This window comes from Chelon labrosus, assembly GCF_963514085.1.
Source record: "Chelon labrosus genome assembly, chromosome: 14".
NCBI classification, from domain to species: Eukaryota; Metazoa; Chordata; class Actinopteri; order Mugiliformes; family Mugilidae; genus Chelon; species Chelon labrosus.
In genome coordinates this window covers 17,122,076-17,146,201 of record NC_140347.1, presented here as the reverse complement: position 1 = coordinate 17,146,201, position 24,126 = coordinate 17,122,076, and the positions used below count along the sequence as shown (strand labels likewise).

At 45.7% G+C, this 24,126-nt stretch overlaps 1 protein-coding gene across 1 annotated transcript in view; it reads right to left on the bottom strand.

Moving 5' to 3' along the window:
- lama2 (laminin, alpha 2) overlaps positions 1 to 24,126 on the bottom strand; it is a 98,192-nt gene that overhangs the window by 64,139 nt on the left and 9,927 nt on the right. Inside the window, exons 3-17 of the mRNA XM_084560984.1 lie at positions 23,673 to 23,853; positions 20,814 to 20,950; positions 20,137 to 20,229; positions 18,655 to 19,896; positions 18,295 to 18,430; positions 16,052 to 18,201; positions 15,168 to 15,905; positions 13,328 to 13,430; positions 12,624 to 12,856; positions 8,522 to 8,665; positions 3,857 to 4,033; positions 2,607 to 2,792; positions 2,349 to 2,467; positions 1,944 to 2,061; positions 43 to 195 (exon numbers count right to left, since the gene is read on the bottom strand). Coding sequence (XP_084417110.1) covers positions 43 to 195; positions 1,944 to 2,061; positions 2,349 to 2,467; positions 2,607 to 2,792; positions 3,857 to 4,033; positions 8,522 to 8,665; positions 12,624 to 12,856; positions 13,328 to 13,430; positions 15,168 to 15,905; positions 16,052 to 18,201; positions 18,295 to 18,430; positions 18,655 to 19,896; positions 20,137 to 20,229; positions 20,814 to 20,950; positions 23,673 to 23,853 — 5,910 coding nt within the window. The remainder of the gene's footprint in view (positions 1 to 42; positions 196 to 1,943; positions 2,062 to 2,348; positions 2,468 to 2,606; positions 2,793 to 3,856; positions 4,034 to 8,521; positions 8,666 to 12,623; positions 12,857 to 13,327; positions 13,431 to 15,167; positions 15,906 to 16,051; positions 18,202 to 18,294; positions 18,431 to 18,654; positions 19,897 to 20,136; positions 20,230 to 20,813; positions 20,951 to 23,672; positions 23,854 to 24,126) is intronic.

Here is a 24,126-nt window from a genome sequence, read left to right as displayed (position 1 = left end):
CCGTGCCCGCCCCTCCACACACACACACACACACTCGTTTACCTGGCATATGGATGTCTCTGGGTCACAAGTGGAAGAGTGCCCACTGCACTGACACTGCACACAGCTGCCCATGCCGGTAGCGGTGGGCACTCTGGACGCCGGAGCAGATGTTAGGGAGCCGGCGCGAAGGCGGTAGAAACCTGCTGCACATTCCTGCACGGAGAGACGGGAAGATAATGAAAGAGATAATGAGAGTAAAGATTTAGGAAAAGATTAAAAGCAGAGGTGCACTCTAAGATTGTGATTGAGCACGTGTTCCTACACTACAATCACACCGTGCCCGATGCAATACACCCCTCCACACACACACACACACGTAATTATCTCCAATCGTTACTTCTCTAGGCGGCTGTTGACCACTCTCTCTTTCACTCACATACACTCAATTAAGAGTTATTCCCTTCAGTAACTTTTGAACACAGACACACACACTCTCTCTCTCTCTCGCACACACACCTGCATACAGTCATGCACACACAGACATGCAAGGTAGCTCTCTCTTCCTCTCTCTCTCTCCTGTTCAGTAATAATTAATGGAGTCCATTTAAAGAGCCATCTGTTCCCTCTGCTAGCACTAAACGCCCGTTTAAAAATACTTTATTAACAACGACGGCAGCTACAAATAGAACGACCATCTGTCAGCCGAGCCCTCCGCGACCTGAACATTTCAAGTTTAGCTACCGTTTGCTACTTGGCACTTTTTCAATCTGTATCTGTAGCTTCTAAAATCATGTATATATACATTTTTTTTTTCTGGCGATACACACGGGCATGACTCTGCACACCAAGCAGCAAAGTGAAACAGAGGTTGAAAATACAGTTAAAAGTTTGCTTGTATTCCTTTGAGATTAACACAATAATACCTAAATGACTTTCAGGCACCGGCCGTCCGGCAGGAATTACCCCCGAGCTGACGTGTCCGTGTCTCATAAGCCGCCTCCACGGAAATCCTCATTAAACTAAAGATTGAGTCGCCGGCGTATGATTTCTGCGGCTTTGGAGAAGGAGCTCGACGCAGCTGAAAGTCAATTGCTTTGACAAACTCACAACCGAGCGGAGGAGATGTTCAGTGAGGCTTAATCCCGGCTAAGCAAAGCAAAAAAAAATAAAATAAAATAAAATATGACATTAACAAAAAAAAAAAAAAACAGGAGAGTGTGAAAGGCGCTGCAGAGGCTTAACATTCTGAACGCACGGAAAATTGGAAACTTATTTGATACTACTGAAAGCCAAGTCTGTGACCTCTACATTTTTCCTCATTCTCGCTGAGAGTGAAGGCGGCACACGAAAAGAACTCATTCTTTGGCGGGAGAGAAAGAGGGAGAGACTTCAGCTTACTCCAGCGGTTGCCATGTATTTTGAAATGTAGTACTTTCTTTTGTTTTTGTTTTTTTCTTTTGATGCCTTAGATATTTTATTGACTCTAATGCAGTGTGTTTTTTGCAGTTTAGTTTTAGAAATTTCATCCCACAATTTATTAAAACTTCCGTAATAGGGTTCCAGTTAGAAAAAAATTCCTGAAGCAAAGGTCCTAAAGATAATAATGCCTAACTATTTAGTGTGATATATATTTAACCCTCAGGTATCAGTTTAATTTACTGACCTCTTGAGTCATTAAGAACAAAAATGTCCACTTCCAAAAAAAAATGCTCTAAAAACTTAATATTTTGCTGTCTGAACCGTATTCCGCTTTTTTTCTGCATAAATCTCTTAAATCACTTCAGCACCTTACAAACTTCCCAAAAATTCAATCATTTTGAGGATTTTAACAAAGGCTTAAAACGCTACCAGACATACACCGACGGATTACGTGCACCAGAACTCTCATGAAACACTTTTAGCAAACGTTTTGCAGATATAAAGTTTCCCCATGTGTGCATGTATATATGTTACGTGCATACCTCACAGGAGAGTCCAGAGTATCCCGCTGGACACTCGCACTTTTCTATCTGATGAGCTTTCTCACTTTCTCTGGTGGGTCTGCCTTCTTCAGCCACTGTTAGACTGATCTCTGAAATACTGGGAGAGAGAGAACACAAGATTAAAATAATGACGTGTCAATTGAAAGAACATATTCATATTTTGATGCATGATACTGAATATCTGGACAGGACTATGATGATTATGGGTGGCAGATTATATTTTTTCTTCAGGAGAAAAAGGTTTAAAGACTATTTTTATTATCACACCTTGAGATGAAAGTGAACAGTGAGGGTTTTCCCACAGCTTATTCTTTATTCAGCTATCTTGTTGCATATTTAATTGTGGGCCACGCTGGGTGGGAGTGCATGGAACTGTGTGTTTACCGGCTGTGTCTCATCAGGTTGCCGTGAGACGCCTTAATTAGGATGTAGTCCACGTAGAATAAAATGTCCATGAAGTCCTCTCGAGTCATAGATCTGCCATCTGCGTGCTTCCACTCATGCTGCACGCAGAGAAACAGTGTGTAGAAATCCATTTGACCAATTAGTGTAATAACACCTGCTTGCATTGACTGACTTAAAATAAAACCCGTACCCCCACATCCTTTTAACATCTCACTTTCCTCTAAAGCATTACTGTACCTCTGTCATGTCGATCTCATGCCGGGTGAGCTGACCAATCTGGAGTCCGGGTATGTGGCGCGTCATCACCATATTACGGTTAGGGCCACCCTTAATGATGACCTGCGGCTCGTAGGAGGAAGGGCCGGTTTCCTCTCTGGCCTCGTAGTACACGGCATATTTCAGCTGCCCACCATATGCTGTGATCTAAAAAGAGACAGAAGAAAGATTTTTAGTTCTAATTTATATTTGGAAGCTCAGAGAGTTAAGGGATATGTAGCAGTATGGAGCCTTGATTTGTTTGTCTCGTGCACATGAACAAGGACTTTACAGGCCTACTCATGCCACATACAGTGGGCCGGACCAGTATCATAATAGCATAATAACCTATAATTAACTCCATAATATTCGCTTTCTTTTATTTCAAAAAAGTAAAAGTACATCATGAAAAAGTGTAATTTAAAAAAATTTAAAATTTAATTTGGCCGGATTGCTGCCATCTGCTGTTTAGTTCTGGGTGTCAGTGTTGTGTTATGTCTGCAGCTCCTACTAAAACAGTGCGCCCCCTAGTGGAAAACTCAGGAATGGCAGCTATTTTTATTGAAAAATTGCAGTTAGTGTCTTCTATGTAATTTTCGCACTTTGGGAATTTATCCGGCGGGCCTCTTTGGACCGTCTGGCAGACCGGTTTTGGCCCCCAGACTGTATGTTTTACACCCCTGACTTAAATAGTCTTGTACGAGGAAAGAAGTGCAATAATTATAGTTGTTAAACTTTAAAGGGGAACTACCGTTTTTTGCAACCTGGACCTTATTTCTTTCATAAAATACAATTGTTTACTCACCTTATAACTTTGGTGTCATTTGGAGTCATTCGGATTATATTTAGATCAGCGTATATCCATATAGTGGGAGTGACTGGGGCACCGAAACGCAGCCTCTAAATAACGCATTATCTGCCGCAAAACTCGTTCATTTTTTGTTATCGTATGCTAGTGCTATTCCACGTTGAGACGGGAGTTACCTGTTATCTATTCGCAATCGTATTTTATGCCTGAAATAAGGTCCAGGTTGTAAAAAACGGTAGTTCCCCTTTAAGAATAAACACTTATTGTACATACATGGACATAACTTATGTTTTCTGACAAGAAATCTGCAAAAGGTACCTTTAAAAATGCTTCAGAGTAGTTTCACAAAACACCAAATTATATATTACAAAATAAATTGGTGAAAAAACATACAAACAAAAAAAAACAGAGCAATGTTTCCTACCATGGAGCCTTTGAACTGCTCTGGCAGTTTCCAGTAGTACGGTTCAGACAGAGTTGACGTGACCAGCTCTGAATGAGCCAGGATCTCCGGGTGCTGGAAGCTGACTCCTCTCCTTGTCTCTACGGCATTGGACTTGTCCACCAGGGGGAGCACAGTCTGCTCTGGCTTCAGTGTTAGCTAGGATACACAACGATGACATTAATAATGTTCAGGTTAATCCCAATATCCCGATAATTTATATCCTGGAGAATATTCACACCGTTACCTGCACATACTATATATCTAAATGTATTAGTGTACTAAACTAATTTTAGTTCAGGGTCCACATAAAGCCCAGTATGATCTCAGGCAGGTCGGACCAGTAACGTAATAGCATAATAACCTATAAATAACGACTACTCTAAATGTTTCCCTTTGTTTTAGTGCGAAGACGTACAAGGACATTAGGAACTATCCTTTTACAAAACATTTTATGAACAACCTGAAATGTTTAAATTAAAAACAAGTGCAATTTCAGCACATTACTGCCACCTGCTGTTTAGTTCTGGGATGTGTTAGGTCTACAACTCTTACTAAAACAATGCAACCCCTAGTGGACAAATAAGGAATAGAAGTTAATTTTATTGAAAAATTGCAGATAAAGTCTTCTATGTACTAATTGCACTTTGCGAATTCATCTCGTCCTCCTAATGACCCTGACCCAAACTGTGCTTCACACCCACCATCCTTTGACTTCACTAGACAGCTGTTTCAAAAGGATTGTATCTGAGGCTCCTGTCTGGTAACAGAAAATGTCAGTAACTTTGATCCTCTCCGTTTTTTCCCTGATTTTTATTTTTTATTTTTTGCGGCCGTGGACACAGATGATTGATGAAATAACACGGAAAGATCAATTATGTGCAAAACCTAGAACTGGTGAAACTAGAGGCACCTTTGAAACATAATTTGAGAATTATGCATGCTTCCCAAGCCTTTTCAGGATTTCACTCAAGGGAATAGCTATATTAATTCAGGCACTTTGAGATTTGTGGATAATCATGTTATTGAATAGAAAATGACCTTTACTCTCTGGCTGAATCTAATGTCCTTTAGAAGCACTTCTCAGGGCAGGCATCAAATCACTCCTATATCTTTATCAAATTGGCTCCTCAATGGTTTAATCAACGCGGACAAATCTATTTTGAGTTTTGCACGCTACTTTCAGAAGATTTCTGATAATAGAACCGAGACCTATTCTCAGGTAATGACTCAAGACATTTTTTCTGTTTCTTTTTCAGTTAGTGTGAAGACTGATTTTTAGTTGATATTTGTATTAGCGGTGAAAGTCAGTCAGTGTCAACGTCTTTCCTTTCTGGATGTAACCTCAAACTGATGGTGTCAGTGTTTCCCTGGCTCTGCGATATGAGAATAATATCTGAGTTATTCCTGATAGTCTGGAGAGAAACTAGCCCTTTTCTTTCTCATTCTCTCTCCCTCCCATTTCACATGTTGATATTTCAATATTACTTGAATAATATCAGGGTTTATTATTGACTGTGGGTTGTGGCTGAGTGGACCGCCTCAAAAATAGATTCATCTGCTCAAGCTCAAGATGTCTGTCTCTGTCTCTCTCTCTTTCTCTGTAGCTGAAGTCCAGCATTGTTGATATGTGAATAATATGGGAGGCATTATGGAAAGCTGCTTTCTGGTTGAGGAGACAGAATCTGAAATCTATAACTGTAGATTGGCCGTGTGATAGAGAGGTGGTCGAACATTCAAATGAGAAACGGCTCATTGTTGCATTAAGTATTACTTAGAATAAAGTAAACTCCAGATACCTATCATACAGAGTATCAGATTTCTCACTTAATAAAAGAAACAAAGACACAAAAAAGTCCAGCAGGCTGTGTTACTGAGCTCAGTGCACACCACCTGCTCAGCACCAAACATCAGACTGACACCACTTGCAGGAAGCTGGTGAACATAGTGGAACATTTCCTACTTAATATAACAGATTCAATATTTATTATTCAGGGATTTGATACATTTTGTGAGAAAAGCATCCCACCAGAGATGAAATAAAATGACTCCTTTTTACTGCCATTTAAAAAGCTTGTTTTGTGCCAAAAGCTGCAGTTCCTCCAATGGCCACTTGGGGTTGCCTCAAAACGCAAGTTGACCTCTATGTTTTAAAGTAATAAACTGCCTGGAACAAAAACTGTTTTGGTCTTTATTGCTCTTCTTCTCATTCCTGACAACTATGCATGAAAGAAATTCACCAATTTATTTATATTTATTTAATTTATTAATTTATTATAAGGCTTTGAGTGGCAGGTGGGAGGGCTCACATGTTGCTAGCTATCTGCGTTGGTGTTACCCGCCCAACCAGTCTCCACTCAAACTCCACCTCTTTGCCAATTTCTGAAGTAGCCAGGAGTTAAAGCATGTTAGGAAGTACAAATATGACGATGGCCAAGAAACTGAGCCTCAGACCCACTCTTCAGGTATCCTATGAGCAACATCATGGAGGATACATACTGTGCATCTTTATTTACAGTCCAACAATACCTATTTATTTAACCAACTGCACAGATTGGAACTCCTATGGTCACTGAATTACAGCTACCACTAGTCTTTTCTCTAGGCTTTTGTTTCTATTATTTCATATCAGTTCTTTCATCAAATCGGGTTTCACTGAAGTAAAAAGGATTACAAATGAAGGTCACAATAACTGTGTCACATTAGTGCAGGTCTTCAAGTAAACATTCCTCCAATCACTCACATAGTTCTCTTCTCAAAGGTAAATACCACAAGGAATGTATGGAAAAATGTGTGTCTGTGTCTACACATGTTCCTCTCCTCAAACGTCCGTGTAATCCCATGTAGTGTGAACGCATGTGTACTGTGTTTGCTTTGTGTATGTGCATACTGTGTAGATAGAGTGACTGAGTGTGTGTGTGCGTGTGTGTGTACTCAGTGTAATCTCATGATTCAGTGGTTCAGAGAAAATCTTCCTCTTTCCCATAAACTCTCAATTTTTTTCTGTCTCTCTCCGTCCACCTTTCCCTCCTTCTCTCTCTCTCTCTCTCTCTCTCTCTCTCTCTCTCTCTCTCTGTGTCAACAATAAATGAAGTGACTGCCTGTTGTTCAAATGAAGCCTCTCACCACCCTCCATCCTAAAAACTCTATGGTTGCCACGGAAACCCCAGTTTGTTGCCGATGGCAACCGCTTCTGCGTTGAAGGGCCTTTATTAAAAAGACCCTGGCTCAGCCGCTGACTATTATTCTTATTCCTATAAGGTTATTCTTAAAGGCCTATGTTTTTGACTTAAAGCTGGTGTATGTAATTTTCATGCACCAATCGCACACCTTTGCTGTAGCTTTTCCGACAACTGTGACAGCGTTGGAAAAGTTGCACGTTTCAGGTTTCACCAACTGGCAAAGTGGATCGACTCTATGGGGGGCAATGCCAGTCTGAAGGTTTATTCGCCACCAGACTCGACTCAAGAGCGATTGGATGAAACTGAAACTATGACGTCTATTGACTTTTAGTAACTTTTCCTGTACTGAAGTCAGCTGGTTGATGCGCATGGCCAAGTCTTTCATTTTCCACGGAGCAAAGCTTGTCATTAAATATGATGAACATAGAATTTAGTGTACAAACACTGGTAGAAGGCTGAGTCAGTAGCGTGCAGCCAGCTGTCATATGTGTTGTCTCAGCAAGAAAGCTAGGTGCAGGTAGTGTGTAAATAAAGTTCACCTTGCAGGAAACTACTGGTCAGATCCTTTCTCATAACACGTTACAGGCAAGACAGATCATGAGTGATCAGAAACTACTCTTAAGGGTCACTGGGGATGTAACAAATTGCTTACGTTAGATGTTTTTTTTTTGTGGAATGGAAAGACAACTGTCCAAAAGCACTCTCTCATAGGCGGTTTAGGTGTCTGCGTCAATTTGACGCTGTAGCTACGCCGACAGCCCAGACACCTACGCAGACTCTAACGGCGAAGCTGATGCGCGCCTTCCCAGAAATGTAACAACATGCCGTGGTGACGCAGACCGCAAGAGCTGTGACTGGTCCACTTGGTAGTAGCGTGTTTCCACTTTAGTATTTCCGGCTGCTTCTCCATCTCCACAATTTTAAAATTGATTGTTTTGGATCAATAAAGATGGAACACATCAAGGAAAGGTTAACTGTGGAGGTTCGGAGATCCAAACGTTAGCATGACTCATCTTCAGCAAAGTTTCGGCAAAGGTTTCAGTTGCCATTGTTGAAAGCGAAGCAGGAAGTAGAAACAAAACTTAACACGTGTTTGGGTGGTGTTTTTAAAGAGCTAGCCAGAATGATGAACGTACAACCATAAATGGCTCTCACCGACGTAGGCTACATGCGTAGGTTACGGCGTCTATGCCCCGCAGTACCTTAAATGAGCCTTAAGTCTCAGACACTGATTTTACTGTAGAGCACAACAGACACCTAAAGCCCAAACTGTGTCACACTTCAGAGGTGATTTAAAATTAAACAGCTTACATCTTACATTTGTCAAACTTTTCAAAAGACAGGAAGTGGAGCTGTTGCTTAGCGCCACTTCATTGTTTTGCACAAAAGACAAGGTGAGTTTTATGTAGTCATTTGAAAACAGTGACAATAAAAGGAGTAAAACAATGAAAGTGTGTGTACTCACCCACATCCTGATGAGTCCTTGTGCCTCTGTGCAGGAGTGTGTCAGTCCGTAACAGTAGCACTTGCTGCAGCCCAGCGGATTCCGCACCGACAGCCCAAACGTATCTGGCTTACAGTGATCACAGTTGTCTCCCTCCACGTTTTCCTAAAAGCAGACACATAACAGGCAAACTCAGCAAGATGAAAAAGTTTTGGGACATTCTTTAATGCGGTGTGTAAATGAGTTCCCATTTATGTTTGAGACCAGGGGGCAGTTTTAGTTTGAGTACTCCCAGAGCACTTGAGATTCAGTGTGTTGGTCTAAGAGACAAAAACTAGACTGAGACTGTGAGAATGCCCAAATCCTTCAGCTAAAGATTTTATATCGAGACATTTAAACATAATTGTGATCTTTGTAACCGCTTATTCCTGCTAAGGGTCGCGGTGTCTGCTGGAGCCTATCCCAGCTGTCATCAGGCGAGAGGCGGGGTACACCCTGGACAGGTCTCCAGTCTATCCCAGGGCTAACACAGAGAGACAGACAACCATTCACACTCACATGCACACCTACGACCAATTTAGAATCACCCATTAACCAGCATGTCTTTGGACGGTGGGAGGAAGCCGGAGTACCCGGAGAGAACCCACGCAGTCACAGGGAGAACATGCAAACTCCACACAGAAAGGCCCAGTCGGCCCATGGATTCGAACCCGGGACCTTCTCGCTGTGAGGCATCAGTGCTAACCAACTCGCCACTGTGCCGCCCACATTGGTTACAACGCCCCATAAATAAAATCCAGGTGTTACAAGACTGCAGTTCTGCTAAGAAGCGAGTGTGTCTATTCCAAGGTAAATAGCCTTTATTAGTAATTGTTAACTTGGATTTTTAAGCTAATGAAATGCATCCAGACACTTCTTTGTTTCCACTGGGGTGGCAGTGAGAATCTCAGTGGACTGAATGTTTGCATTTGGAGTAAATAAGCCAAGAGCTTACTGGTTTTAAAATGGAATCGTGGACAGGACTCTGTGTTTGGCCTCCTCTCTGCAAAGAAGCAGGAGCTTACAGTGCTGTCAACATAATGTCATCCAATTAATGGGGAGCTCTGTCAAAAAGTTCTGCAGATTAGTGAGCAAGAACCAAGAACGTCAGAAGAAGGTGAAAGTGGAGCGAGGAACCGAGGACATCGACTTTAGTATTCTGCATCATTGCTGTTATATTGTTGATGCAAAACCTATAATTAAATGATCAAATATGTCTTCCATTACTTGATTTATTGTTGCCTGGTCTGGTCTCGGTGGGTGCTACATGTCTAAGTAACATCCACACGAAAGTTTCCAAAAGTTTCCCAACAGAACATTGTATTGTCACGAGATGGTCAAAGTTATTTACTTCTCCTGTCAGTGGTATTATTACTATTACTCAATATTGTTCAATCAACATTTCAGAACAAATTATGATGGGTTATGAGTTAGGACACACATTGCAGCAATATCAATAGGAATGCTCTCCTAAGCTGTAAATGCAGACACCTTGAGCTCTTGCTGGCATGCAGGAGTGATGCCAGTCAATTAGGCTGAGAACAAGTGAAAAGCTCTTTAACTACTCTGGAAATATATTTAGGAGTTTTGTCCCTCTGAATCAAATTCTGCATTTTCTTAACTCTGAGCACACAGACTGCTCATGTACAGTCCTGTATTCTGCATCCTGGAATCAACAAGCAACCACAGTGTTCTAGTTTGACCCACCCACACGTCAGCTGACACCTGCCACTTTAATGTAGTAACCATGATTTCATTTTAAACCGAATGTGCTGAAGCATGAAGAACATAATATGTACTTTATCAAATGCATAGCTCTGAGTCTGCTTCCATAAAGTCACAAATAGAATGGCATACAGGTTGGTAACCAGTATATAGACAGCAAAAATAACAGATGAACACAGAGACAGGTGACAAACGACTGTCACCGTGACAGGCAGTCAACCTCCTACCTGCTCAGAGATGAAGATGACAGCCATTGATCTGAGGCCTCGTTACAGGCCAAGGATCTGGGGGTGTGTGTACGCACGCATAAAGTGTTGGTTTAGCATTTTTCCGCGTGGCATAATGTGATCAGCAAGTGACAGAGGAGAGAAAAAGGAAGGTGTCACCTCTCTGAGCTGGTCTGTACAAATACTGTATATGTTAGCATGTCTTACAGCAAGCTATTGATGAGAGGCAGGCAAATTTGATAATGATCAGCTCTCAGAGAGGATGAGAGGTGAGAAATAGACGCTTCATACGTCTGTATAAACAGCAGGTAAGTGTGTTTGGGGAGTTGAACAGTTTCGCATTTGTCAAACCTGTCTACAAAATGAGCCACAACATTAAAACCATTTACAGGAGAAGTAAATAACATGGACCATCTTATGACAATTCAATGTTCTGCTGGGAAACATTTGGACCTGGCATTGGTGTGGATGTTACTTAGACATGTACCGCCCACCTAGACCAGACCAGACACCCCCACCAAAATAACAATGACACTCCTTGACGGCAGCAGCCATCCCCAGCAGGATGCAGCCTGACACAGGCACACAAACAAAAACGCTTTTGGAACAACAAAAAAAAAAAAGCATGAAGAACAGCACAAGGTGTTGACCTGGCCTCCAAATTCACTAGATCCCCAACTGATCAAGTATCTGTGGGATGATCCACAGAGGCCCCTTCCCTCAAAGGCCCCCACTAACAATATTCTGTTGCCAGACACCACAGGACACCCTCAGAAGGCCCATGTCCATTCTCTGATGAGTCACAATTGGCTTGGAGCACAGACTGTATATAAATATGGACAATGTCTCTCCCACTTCCTTGCATTGGCCTATTTTCCCGAGGATACGGGCAGCGCCATCTTGCGACTTTGGAGCCACAATATTGATGACCCACCTACAATTCTTCCAGACTCTCTCACATTTTCGTTTAATTAATACTGTGCTCTGCGGCCTTAGAGTAGTGGCGTCAAACTAAAACGAAACTTGTCCAAATAAATGACACTTGAACATGACTCAACATTACATTAACTACCAAAAATGACTGAAACCATCCTTGAATGATTTGATGTGTATTTTAGTGTTTTAGTTTGGCGCAAGTCCCATCCACTAACATAGAGGAGGTGGAGCTTATGACCTATACTGCAGCCAGACACCAGGGGGAGCTCTACTTGCTTTGGCTTCAGTTTTGAGGAGCAGGTCCGCCGTCCATCTTTATACAATCTATGGTTTGGAGGAACAAGGGAGACCTACACAGTATTAGGAAGGTGGTCATAATGTTACACTTAATAGGTGTATATGTTTAAGTAGGTATCAGTTCAACAGTTCAGTTGCTAGTTTAGATAGAGTGCAGAAACACAATAATAAAGAGTATTCACCCAGTAACCATACGACTCATCAAAGTCCTGACGATCCATCAAGCAGGATTAAGGAAGTCACACTGGTTGTGTTTGCCGTGAAAATCATGTCAAAGTCAAGATATGTCACCTCCTTGTGTAATATCTTTTTTTTTTTTTTTCAGGAAATATATTAGATTGCAACAGGAATGTACAAGGTCTAATAATAATAAGATAAGAATGAGATGGTTTGCAGCTCAGCATGAAATCACCAGGAAGATGGTGACTTTACACTGCCTTTTCAGATGTCTTTTTCCATTTCAATTTTATTTAGAAGTTCTCTTCCATTAAATTTAATTTATTAATTTCAGTTGTTTTCCACTGTAGTTTGTTAATACATTTAATAGGGTAAGGCATGGAGTGTGTACTGTATGTGAATGTACGCATATATTTGTCTATTTGTGCCAGTATATGGAGGCCGTCATGCAGAGACGCACGTCACGCTCAGCCCTGTGGCATTTACAGGAATAATTACACACATACGGCATACAATAAGACACAAACATAGGCAGTCTCTCAAAAGAGGAAAGGACAGAGTAAAAGCATGGGAAGTAGTTTTTTTTTTTTTAATGTTCACTGACATTTAAAATCTAAACTATCATCTCTGGTGGGATTCAGAATAATAAATACCACATTGTTCTGAAAAGCTGATTTTCTGAAAGTCGTGAGCGTCAGCAGTCACTGTACTGCTTATTTTACTTTGAAAAACAAAATAAAATAAATAAAGGGCTTCTTTAATCCCTTGTGTGGAAGGTGTGAGTGCGTTACCTTGCAGCTGCATTTTCCCGTTCGGTCAGCACAGCCGCACACTCCTCTCTCCAGGTCGCAGGTCTGGCTGTCCGATCCCGAGATGTCGCACTCGCACCGGGTGCACTGTGGGAGAATGTGGATGCAGACGACGCCAAGTTTTGGGTTATCAACAACACAACAGGCTCAGGGAGGAGTTACTAGAGTGTGCCCTAGCTTAGTGCTTCGCCAGGCCATTAAACTCCACTCCAGAATGAACAAGTTATCGTCTCACTCTAGTGTCAGCTGTGGATTTTATTTTTTTTTTAAGAGTTCTCTTCTCAACAGGATATTGGACCTTTTTTTTTTTTTTTTTATTCACCCATCATTTCATTTCATATGAAGTGTCTCAGCTGGCCGTCTATCAATCCCTTAGCGAACAAATCCCTCTATTGAGGCTCGGAAAATCTGTAATAACAGTGATATCATGTCTAGGAAAATCTCTCCACCTTGTTCAAGTCGAGCCACAAAGACTCTTGAGCCTCTGACGACTGAAGCCAACGGGGATTCTCTCCAAGCGGCACCCCTTTCTTTTATCTCAGCAGAAAAAACAAAACGACTGGCACGGTTTTAATCCGCGTCGTTTACCTGAGGAAAGTCCCTGTGTCCAATCTGACATTCGTTGCACTTCTCTCCTCTGAAGGATTCGTGGCACATGCAGCAGCCCGTGTTCACGTTACACTGCTGGGTCACTGAGCCGATCACATTGCAGCCACACTCCTATATGCACGCACACACACAAAGGCTAAGGGTTATTGCTGCTGTAAAAAAAATTAAAAATTCAACATCAAACAGAAACAGTTTCATCATTTTATCTGCACCAAGGACATTTATACCGGTTGTTCAATGAGTTTGGTTCTGTTTTTGCTTGTGTGGATTTGAATGCAGTGTTTTGTTCATTTGTTTGCACAATTAAAGCTGTATTGATATATTAAACAAAAGTAAGAAGGCTTTTGTAACAGAATGACTCCAAAACATGAGACAATTAATAGGCTTCTTATAAAAAGCAATGAATGCAAAAGGGCTTATCAACACACAAACCATATGTATTTGCTTTGTTGGGCTAAAATACTAGGCTATAAACGATACTAAATAAAGAGCCGTTCGGGAGCAGAAAGAGCCGGCTCTTTTTTGGGAGCCGTGGCAAAAGAGCCGGCTCCCAAAAAAGATCTGAACTTCCCATCACTAGTTTGTGCCATGATGCACTGAGGAATACTGTGACATCAATTTTATTTGACTCTGGCGAGGTGAAAGTTGAGCTTGCATGTCTTAAGTTGAAGTCACATGATCATAACTGAGTTTTAAATGAGATGTGTGCCGACGCTGGACACGCATGACGCATCGAGGGAGTGAAGTCTCCACGAAACAGCGAACAAGAAGCTGTTTGTTTCTGCATCTTTATGTTTATGCAGGCCTCCCTCGTGATAAGCTTCTTTGTTTTGCTGCACTTCGTTTGCTGCCCCTGGCACCTCTTTTAGATCATCGCTGTCACAAATAATGTCCTTTTCCGGTTTAATTAGTTCAACTGATTCTTAGAGTACTTCCACGTTTTATACTCTTATTGCTAATAGCCTGTTGCTGCATCTAATGGTTTACTTTTATGGCTTCAGATTGGCTCGTTGGTTCAGTAGCTTCAGTGCAGAACAATTCATTTTCAAACCGCTTCGGACAAAGTTGCGTTAGAAAGCGTATGAGGGAAAAATGTAAAATTACAGAAGACGATGAACACAAGGGAATAAAGAGAAAAAAGGCTGGGTAAACAAGGGCGATTATACTCAGGGAACAGAGTACAGGGAGAAAGGAGTGGAGGGGGAAAGAGAAGAAAGTCAGGAGAGATGAAAAGGAGCTGAAAATAGAGAGCTATTGTAAACGGCACAGAGGGAAAAGCAGAGGAGAAAAAAAGATTTAAGCAAATTTAGATTCAGACTGATATCTGTGTAAAGGGTGAAACAAAAACTTTAGGTTATTTACATAACCCCGGTTCTCTGAGTAATATGAGTGAGATGTCTCACTATGGGATGCACGCCTCGCTGCAGCCCTCAGAAGCATTAATCTCATTACGCCAATCCTGATTGGCTGGTGAACGTGTCCGTCCGCCATAGGTAGTCCCACCTACCTTAAATAGCCCAGGCGGACGGCAACACGTCATTCAAGATAAGCACCTCTTCTCACTCGCCCAAGCAAGAAGGGTTGTCTGGTGAGACATCTCACTCATATTACTCAGAGAACCGGGGTTATGTAAATAACCTAAAGTTCTCTTTCATAATATTTCGCTCGATGTCTCACTATGGGATGTGGTAGCTCCCGTATTGCCAGACAAGCTTATCTAGCGTCCACCAACCCACAGGGAAAAACACTCTGCTCCCATCAGGACAGTAAAACCGCGCGTGCCACGCATGGCGCGGAGACGTCCAACCTATAGAAGCGGACAAACGTGAGAGGCGAGGACCAACTCGCCGCAGCACAGATGTCCTGAACAGAGACTCCCCTGAATAAGGCACAGGATGCGGCCAAGCCCCGAGTCGAGTGCGCTCGCAGGCCCACAGGTGGCTGCAAACCCTGACTCGTATAGGCCAAAGCAATCGCCTCCACCATCCAGTGGGATAGGCGCTGCTTCGTGACAGGTTTTCCTTTATGAGGATTAGCCCAGGAGACAAACAGCTGATCGCTCCTCCTGAACCCCTTAGTCCTGTCAATGTAAGTGCGCACCGCACGAACCGGACATAACGCATGTGACTGCTGGCCCTCTGATGAAGCAGCAAAAGCCACAAGGTCAATAGGGGAACATGAGCCCAACACCTTGGGCACAAAAGCCGGGTTGGGCCTCAAAATCATCCTCACATCCCCCGGGAAGAACTGAGCGCATGACGGATGTACCGAAAGCGCATGGATGTCACTAACTCGTTTGGCCGAAGCCAGAGCCAGCAACAACACAGTCTTCAAAGACACGTGTTTCAAATCTGCTCCCTCCAGTGGTTCAAAAGGAGGGCCCTTAAGTCCCTCCAGAACCACAGCCAGATCCCACGGAGGTACCAGCGGTCTGGAAACGGGGAGGAGCCTGCGCGCCCCCTTCATAAAACGGCAAACCAGAGGGTGCTGGCTAGCCGTTCGCTTCCCAAACCCCACGTGACAGGCGGCGATAGCCGCCAAGTACACTTTAACCGTGGAGAAGGCTTTTCGCTTGTCAATCAGGTCCTGCAAGAATGACAATATCACTCCTACCGGACACTGAAAAGGAATGTGGCCGTTACTGTGACACCACCCCTCAAACACTCTCCACTTACAGTCATACAAAGACCTAGTGGAGGAGGCCCGAGCGCTCTGAATCGTGGAAATCACACGCTGTGACAGTCCCACAGCCGACAGATTGAGCCATTCAGGGGCCAAGCCCACAGCGCCAGGCGTTCCGGGTGCGGGTGGAAGACCGTCCCCCCCCCCTGCGACAGCAGGTCCCTGCGCAGCGGGAGCTGCCAGGGCTGAGCGCACAGTAACCGATATATCTCCGCCAGCCAATGCATCGCAGGCCAATGCGGAGCTACCAAAATCAGTGCGAGGCCGTGCTCCCTCACTCTGGACAGAGTGGGGGGTATCAAGGCCAGGGGAGGGAACGCGTAAAGAAGCTCGTGCGGCCAGGCGTGCGCTAGTGCGTCTACACCGAGGGGAGCATCCAGGCTGCGCAGAGAGTAAAACAGCGCGCACTGCGCGTTCTCTCTCGACGCGAACAGATCCACCGCGGCCCGACCATAGCGGGACCATATCTGTCCCACAATCTCCGGGTGCAGAGCCCATTCCCCGTACACCGGCGCGCCTCTGGACAACAGGTCCGCGCCCGTGTTCAGCGCGCCCGGGACGTGCGTCGCCCTCAAGGAGAGGAGACGGCCGCAGCTCCACAGGATCAGTTTGCGTGCCAGCATGTGCAACTGACGGGAGCGCAATCCCCCCTGACGGTTGATATACGCCACCGTCGTCGTATTGTCCGTCCTCACTAGGACATGATGACCCATGAGAGACGGAAGGAAATGTTTCAGGGAGAGGAACACCGCTGAAAGTTCCAGAAAATTTATGTGAGCCCGCTGGAGGTCCGATCCCCAGCGGCCCCTCACAGACCGGCCCTCGTGAATTCCGCCCCAACCCGTCAGGCTGGCGTCCGTAGTGACCACCTTCCTGGACAGGACGGAACCCATGGGCACCCCCAGGGTCAGAAAGGACGGGGCCCGCCAGTGGCGCAGCGCCCTGGCGCACTCCGGTGTGACCAACACTCTCCGCGCGCCATGACGCACGGGATCCAACCCACACGAGGCCACCCAAAGCTGGAACTCCCTCATGTGGAGGCGACCGAGACGGACTACGAGGATGGCAGACGCCATCAGTCCGAGTAACCGAAGACACAATCTGAATTGAACAGACCTGCCTGGATGAAAAAGCCCGAGACACGTCCTGAAAGCTTTCACTCGTTCCGCCGACAGGTGCGCCGTGAAAGTTACCGAGTCCAGGGATAATCCCAGAAAGATTATGCCCTGCGCCGGGGACAGCATGCTCTTTTCCGCGTTTATCACAAAACCCAGATCGACTAGGTGCCGTGTGAGAATACGCGTGTGCGCCCTGGCCTCCTGCTCCGATTGTGCCAAAAGCAGCCAATCGTCCAGATACGTGGCCAAGCGGATGCCCCGCCGTCTCAGCGGGGCTATTGCTGCTTCCGTGCACCGCACGAACACCCTCGGGCTTAAAGACAGGCCGAAAGGGAGCACGCGGTACTCGTAGCAGATCCCCTGGAAAGCGAACCTCAGATACTTTCTGTGGGGAGGATAGATCGGGATGTGGAAATACGCGTCTTTCAGATCGACAGAAGTGAACCAATCGTTCTGACGCACAAGACGCAGCAGGGATGCGTGTGTAAGCATCCTGAACTTGTATTTCCTCAGATATTTGTTCAGAGCCCGCAAATCCAGGATAGGGCGAATCCCGCTCCCCCCCCGTTTGGGGACCAGAAAATACCTGGAGTAAAAACCGCTCTGACACTGTGCGGGAGGGACGACACATATTGCTCCTTTGTTTAACAGTGAGAGGATTTCCTCTCGTAAAACACGAGCTGACTCTCCCTGAGCCTGGGATTGTATTATACCGGCGAACCGCGGGGGAACAGCGGCGAACTGCAGCCTGTAACCCTTCAAGATCGTCTTTAACACCCAGGATGGGGCTGCGAGTGCGGCCCATCTCTCCCATCTGAGAGAGAGAGGCGACACGCATCGCAGTCCCTCCACCAGGAGAGGCGCCCGTCGTGGTGCGGTGGCGCCCTCTCGTGGTGGAACGACACGGTCCCCGTGCGGCGCCGTGCATTTTTGCCCGGGAGGACTGCGCAGCGGCTGGGACCTCACAGCCCCCACCCCGGGGAGAGCCGCGGCCTCTCGCCGGAGGGGGGCAGCGGGTGTCGCCACCGCGCTGCTTATTTTGACAAATTTGGCTTTTATTAACTGCGCCCTTAGCCCGCGGCCTGGATGCGACAGTGGAACACACTTTATTTTCTGCGTGAAAACTTGTGTATGTGTGCGTGCTTGTGGACATGAGAGAGGGGTAACCGCTGAACCCTCCGCCGTCAAATGTCCATCTCTCCCGGCTTGCTCTGGCACGGTCCGTGGCAGCTGGGAGATGGGGGCGTGGGGGACCCCCAGGTGCACGCTCAAAAGCCAAACAGGTGGAGCTGGAGAACGGGGAACTTCCAGCTGCAACACCGGTGGAGAGAGGGGTGGTCAGGCCGCTCTCTTCTTCTTCCTGGCCTGGTTGCTGGCAGCTTGCGCGGGCCGCGCCGGCGAAGCTGCAGTCGGGGCCGGGGGTTTTTTGGGCCAGCCGGGCCGACCAGGCGGGGCAGGTGGGGCGGGCTGGGGTCTCAGCTGTTTCGGCATTTTGAACTGCGAAACCTGAGAAGCGGCCTGCGCAAAGGTTTTACGCTGCGCAGGTGGAGAGGGCGCTGGGGCTTTCGAGGGAGGCAGAGCTGGAGAGCTTCATCCTCCTTCTTTTTGGCTTCACACCGCCGTTGCATCGAGGCCAACGCGGAACCAAAAATCCCCTCCGGGACAATGGGCATGTCCAGGATGTCGTCCTTCTCTCTGTCCGACAGGTTGGCGAGGTTGAGCCATCGCGCTCGTTCCTGCAGGACCATGGTCCCCAGCGATCTCCCCGTGGCCTGGACCGCGCAGCGTTGGACACGGAGACACAGGTCGGTGATGACCGGTATTTCCTCCCACGTTGCTGGGTCTTGAGTTTGCACAAAATCCTCGCACAACTCAGCCTGATAAGCCGTGAGCAGGGAGAGGACATTGAGCGCTCTGGCCGAAAGCGCAGCCGCCTTGTACGCCTTTTCAGTCAGGGCTGACTGAAAACGGTCCGACTTGGACGGCAGGCTGGGGCTCCGAGGGGACACCGCTGACAGGCGGGGGTGGAGGTGCGCCGCAACGAGTGGCTCCATCGGAGGCATGCGGAGCAGACCCAGGCTGTCCATCGCCTCACAATCGAGGGACGAGGCTCCGGGAATCGGGCTCCTGCTGCTGAAAGGGCGGTCTCTCCACGAGCGCGCGACCTCATCCAGCAGCTCTGGGAAGACGGGGAGAAGTTGCTTCGTCGCGCTCTTGGCCAAGGGCAATTTCTTCCCCTCGTAGCGGGATCTGGTGGTCTCAGCTACGACAGCGGGCCAGGGGATGCCAAGCCGGGCAGCAGCGCGTTTGCACACGTCGAGCATGTCCGAGCTGGGGAGGGGAGAAGCTGGTATGCTACCCTCCTCTCCATCCCGAGAGGCGACGAAGGCCGCGGGCTGCGCAGCCCGGGCCGGAGTGATGAAGACGTCGTCCTCTTCTTCATCCTCTGATATGAGGAGTTCCGAGGCGGCATCTTCATCGTCCCCATAGTCCAGTTCCAGAACATCTTCCTCCTGCGGGGGATCCGCGGCTAGGTCGAGCTGGGAGCCCCAGCTGGCGCTAGCCTTCGGAGTCGCCACCGCAGCGACCGCCATCTCCTCTCCGTCCTCTGCGGCGGCGCCGTCGGGAGGGAGAAAGGGGTCGTGCCCAGACAAGCTAGCCTGGCGGGCTAGCCGTCTGCGGAGACTCTTAATTGTGAACACTGCGCAGTGTTGACACGAGCCGGGGACATCGATAGCCAGTCGGGCGTGTTCCAGCCCTAGGCAGCTCGAGCAGACCTGGTGTGGATCATTTTTCGAGATCTTATTCCCACAGCGACAGGGACGGGCCCCGGAGTCTCCGTGCCCTCTGGTGTGAGGGATTCTAGCCTCCATTCCTCGCTAGCTGGTGTGCCAGCAAGGCTAATCGAGGCAGTTAGCTGGTGTGCTAACTAGGTGTTTCAGCTAACTGGTGTGTTAACCGGGTGCAGTATGGTGTGTTAACTTATGAAGACGAGGGATTAACTGGTGTGTTAATACTCGGTACTCGAAGCGCCGTGGTGAGGCGTCGAGGACAGTGCTGACCAGGCCGTGGAGGGCGAGGAAGCACTGGGGTCGATCTGGTGTGACCGACTGGCAGAACACGTCCAAGGCCAGAAGCGCCCGGCGACCGAAGCTAAAAAAGATCAGTCTGTGGACAGTTTAGCTAGCTAGCCCTGGACGCGAGATATGCTCCGAGTGAGAAGAGGTGTTTGAATGACGTGTTGCCGTCCGCCTGGGCTATTTAAGGTAGGTGGGACTACCTATGGCGGACGGACACGTTCACCAGCCAATCAGGATTGGCGTAATGAGATTAATGCTTCTGAGGGCTGCAGCGAGGCGTGCATCCCATAGTGAGACATCGAGCGAAATATTATGAAAGAGAATCCCAGTTTTTAAATTTACCTCTGCTATTAAAAGGGTGAAGTTTATTAGTTTATTAGGAAATAGTGTTATTATTAAAGTTATTATGAGGGTTTACTAACAGTATTATAATTTAGCTACTGTTTTCCTAGATTAATCCATCACGGTAGACATTTATTGAAGTGGCAAATGGACTGATGAATAGTCTCTTAGATTAGTTAGATGTGCCTGTTGTTTTTTTTTATATATTTTAACCCACTCATTGCCTCAAGGCTGCACAAATGTTGCCCTCTGGACGAAGAGTTCAAGCCTACCTTGCATCCAGTGACAATGTCGTGGCCCCAGTGGTTGGGAGCACAGCGGTCGCACCTCTCACCAATAGTGTTGGGAGGACAGATACACTGTCCCGTGTTGGCATCGCAGTTGTTCCCCACGTGACTGCACTCGCAGGCTGTAAGAGAGGGGGGGAGGAACAAGAGGAAGGTGGTTGAGATAAGTGAGTAGAAGAAAGATAAATCAGTGTGTTTCTTATGCGTTTCACATTAATTTAGTGAGCTGGAAGATTTAGTTATATATTTATATAGTTTATTGTAAGAAATCCCATCTTTAAAGAGCATAACTCCAGAATTGCCCATTTCGATTTATTCATTTCGCTGCTGGTAAGCTGAAAGTTTCAATCTTTTGGGAACCACAGTTGCACACTGTGAGTCATATTTGCAATTTTCTTGGAATATTCAACACATGGAGAATTTAGGTTTACTGGTAAAATCACAACTTCTCTTCTTTTGGCTGTAAACTGCATCATTAACACATTACATAAGACATGTCTGGGCGATGTGATGTGATTAATTCTAATTTTGGGAGGTGGAAAGTTTGCAACATCTACAGCCTGGTTTGTCACGGATGATGTGGATGATAAGTCTTGGTCTATAGATGACTGAAAGTCAATATCTGGCCCAACAATCACAAAAAAAAAAAAAATACCGTATTTTCCGCACTATAAGTCGCTCCGGAGTATAAGTCGCACCAGCTAAAAAATGCATAATGGAGAAGAAAAAAACATATATAAGTCGCACTGGACTATAAGTCGCATTTGGGGGGGGAAATTTACTTGATAAAATCAGAGACCAAGAACACATTTCATCTTGAAAGGCAAGTTATAATACTAACAATAGAATAGAGAACAACGGGCTGAATAGGTGTCTGGTATGTTAACGTAACATATTAACAGTTATTCAGATAACTATAGCATAAACAACATAACAAGTTTACCAAACTCTCGATCTCACTCCAGATCACTAAATCCATTGAATTCTTCATCCTCTGTGTCACTTCTGAGCAACTTCGCGAACTCCGGAGGTAGACGGCGCGCCGCCGCTATTACGCAGCAGTAATAGGAGTAGCAGATAGTGGCACACAAGCCTAGAGTGCCCTCTCACGGCCGTCAGTGTGAAAATAACGAACATGTGAAATGATATATTTTAATATATAAGTCGCACCTGAGTATAAGTCGCAGGACCAGCCAAACCATGAAAAAAAGTGCGACTTATAGTCCGAAAAATACGGCAAATAAAATTAAAATTACAGGTCATTTTTTCTGGGTTATTTTTGACTTTCAGGGAATTTATTTACAAACGTTGATGACTCATCCTGCACTCGGGGGCGTATGCTAATTTTGCATCCAAACAAAAGCAGACTGGGCTTGTTGGGAGAGGGGGAGGCCGGGTTAGCTCCTTATTTTATCTTTACAGGAAATGTCCTGCTTCATAGGGAGATTAAGAATGAAGTGAAAAAGTTTTCAGGTCATACAACACATAATACCAACAGCTTGTAACAGCAGCTAAGGTTTCCTAATGTTAACTTAAATGAGACACTTTTATGTTAACGTGTGGCTGTGTGCAAGGAGTTGATGTTCGTTGTGGAAAATTTATTTGCTGGACAACGCTCATCGTTCCATGTGGGACACCAATCATGGATGGAAACGAGAGAAACAAGCGTCAATATAATGTCTAGAGGTAGAAGTCTCCAAACAAAATCAACCATGTCCAATTGTAAAAGGATGTTTAGCCATTTAATCCGAACAAACGCAAAGAGGCTGTCAGACAGACAAGCCCGTCGCTCGTGTTCATCGTGCCATTATATTAGTGCGTCCTTTCCGCTCAGAACAATCTCTTCCATAAACATTCTGGTCATATAACATTTACTAGCTGCTTGCTTATTCACAAGACAAGAATCATAATAAAAAAAAATCCATAAGCTCCATAATTTATTGGTCATGTCATTGTTATTCCGTGTGTTCAACCTTCAGAAACGTTCATATCAATCAGCAGCTAGGTTCTCTACGCAGCTTTTCCTCTTTCTATCTTGTGATACTAAATTCTTTAATTGGATCCTCATTATTTCCTTCAGCATGTCCTTTATTTGTCCCTGTCATTGTGTAGTTGTACAGATAATGTTTAGTTTGATGCAACTTCAGCTTTTTGCCTGGGGAATTACGTACCTATATATCAAACATCAAAATGTTCAAATCAGAGACAACATTGTTATGAGGTAGTCAATTCTTGCAAATCTGACTTTTAAAGATTGATTTTAAACCAATCAGGCGTAACATTATGACCACCTTCCTAATATTGTGCAGGTCTCCCTTGTGCCTCCAAAACAGTTGTGACTCATCAGAGAATGGACATGGGCCTTCTGAGGGTGTCCTGTGGTGTCTGGCAACAGAATGATATTAGTGGGGGCCTTTGGGTCCTATGGGTTGAGGGGAGGGGCCTCTGGGGATCATCCGACAGATACTTGATCAGTTTGGGATCTAGTGAATTTGGAGGCCAGGATGTGAGCTGCTGTGAACACCTTGTGTATTTTCTGAGGGCTGCGAGGCACAAGGGAGGCCTACACAATATTAAGAAGGTGGTCATAATGTTATGCCTGATCGGTGTAATATCAGTACACAGCAAAATAAGCAGCCGTTTATAACTTTATGCCATATTTGAATGGGGTTTTTTGCTAACTTTACAGGCACGAAAAGATTTGACTTTGCAATAATTATGAAAATGTCAGACAACGTGTGCAAACAGAAGGACCAAGCAGCAGTTTAACATACAGTACAGCATTGTGTGTGCATCAGTCCTTTAATTGTAAATTAGAAATGTGATTGTGTAATCTCTCCTTACGTGTGCAGCCGCCCTCCTGGAAGTTGAAGAACCCTCGCGAGCAGCGGTCACATTTGGGTCCGGTGACGCCCGGTTGACACCGGCACTGGCCCGTCTCGTCGCAGTCGAACGACTTGGAGCCGAACGAGTTGCAGTGACACGGGACGCACACTCCGCCCGTGGCGATGCCGTGAGTCTGAGGCTGGTGAAACATGAGACACAGCGGGTCAGTAAAAAAAAATAAATAAAGCGGTGTTAGAAGAGTCGCACGCAAAGAGGTTATGGTGACATGAGATGCATGGTCCCACGCATGCTGCTTCATTACACCAGACACTGGAACTCACAAAATGCTCTTTAAAGGACAGCCAAAAATCTTGAACATCATTATTTTCCAAAAGCTACTGACATTTAAAATCCTGGTTTACCTCAGGGCGACATTTTTCTGATGAAGTTTCACCACATACATAGGCACACT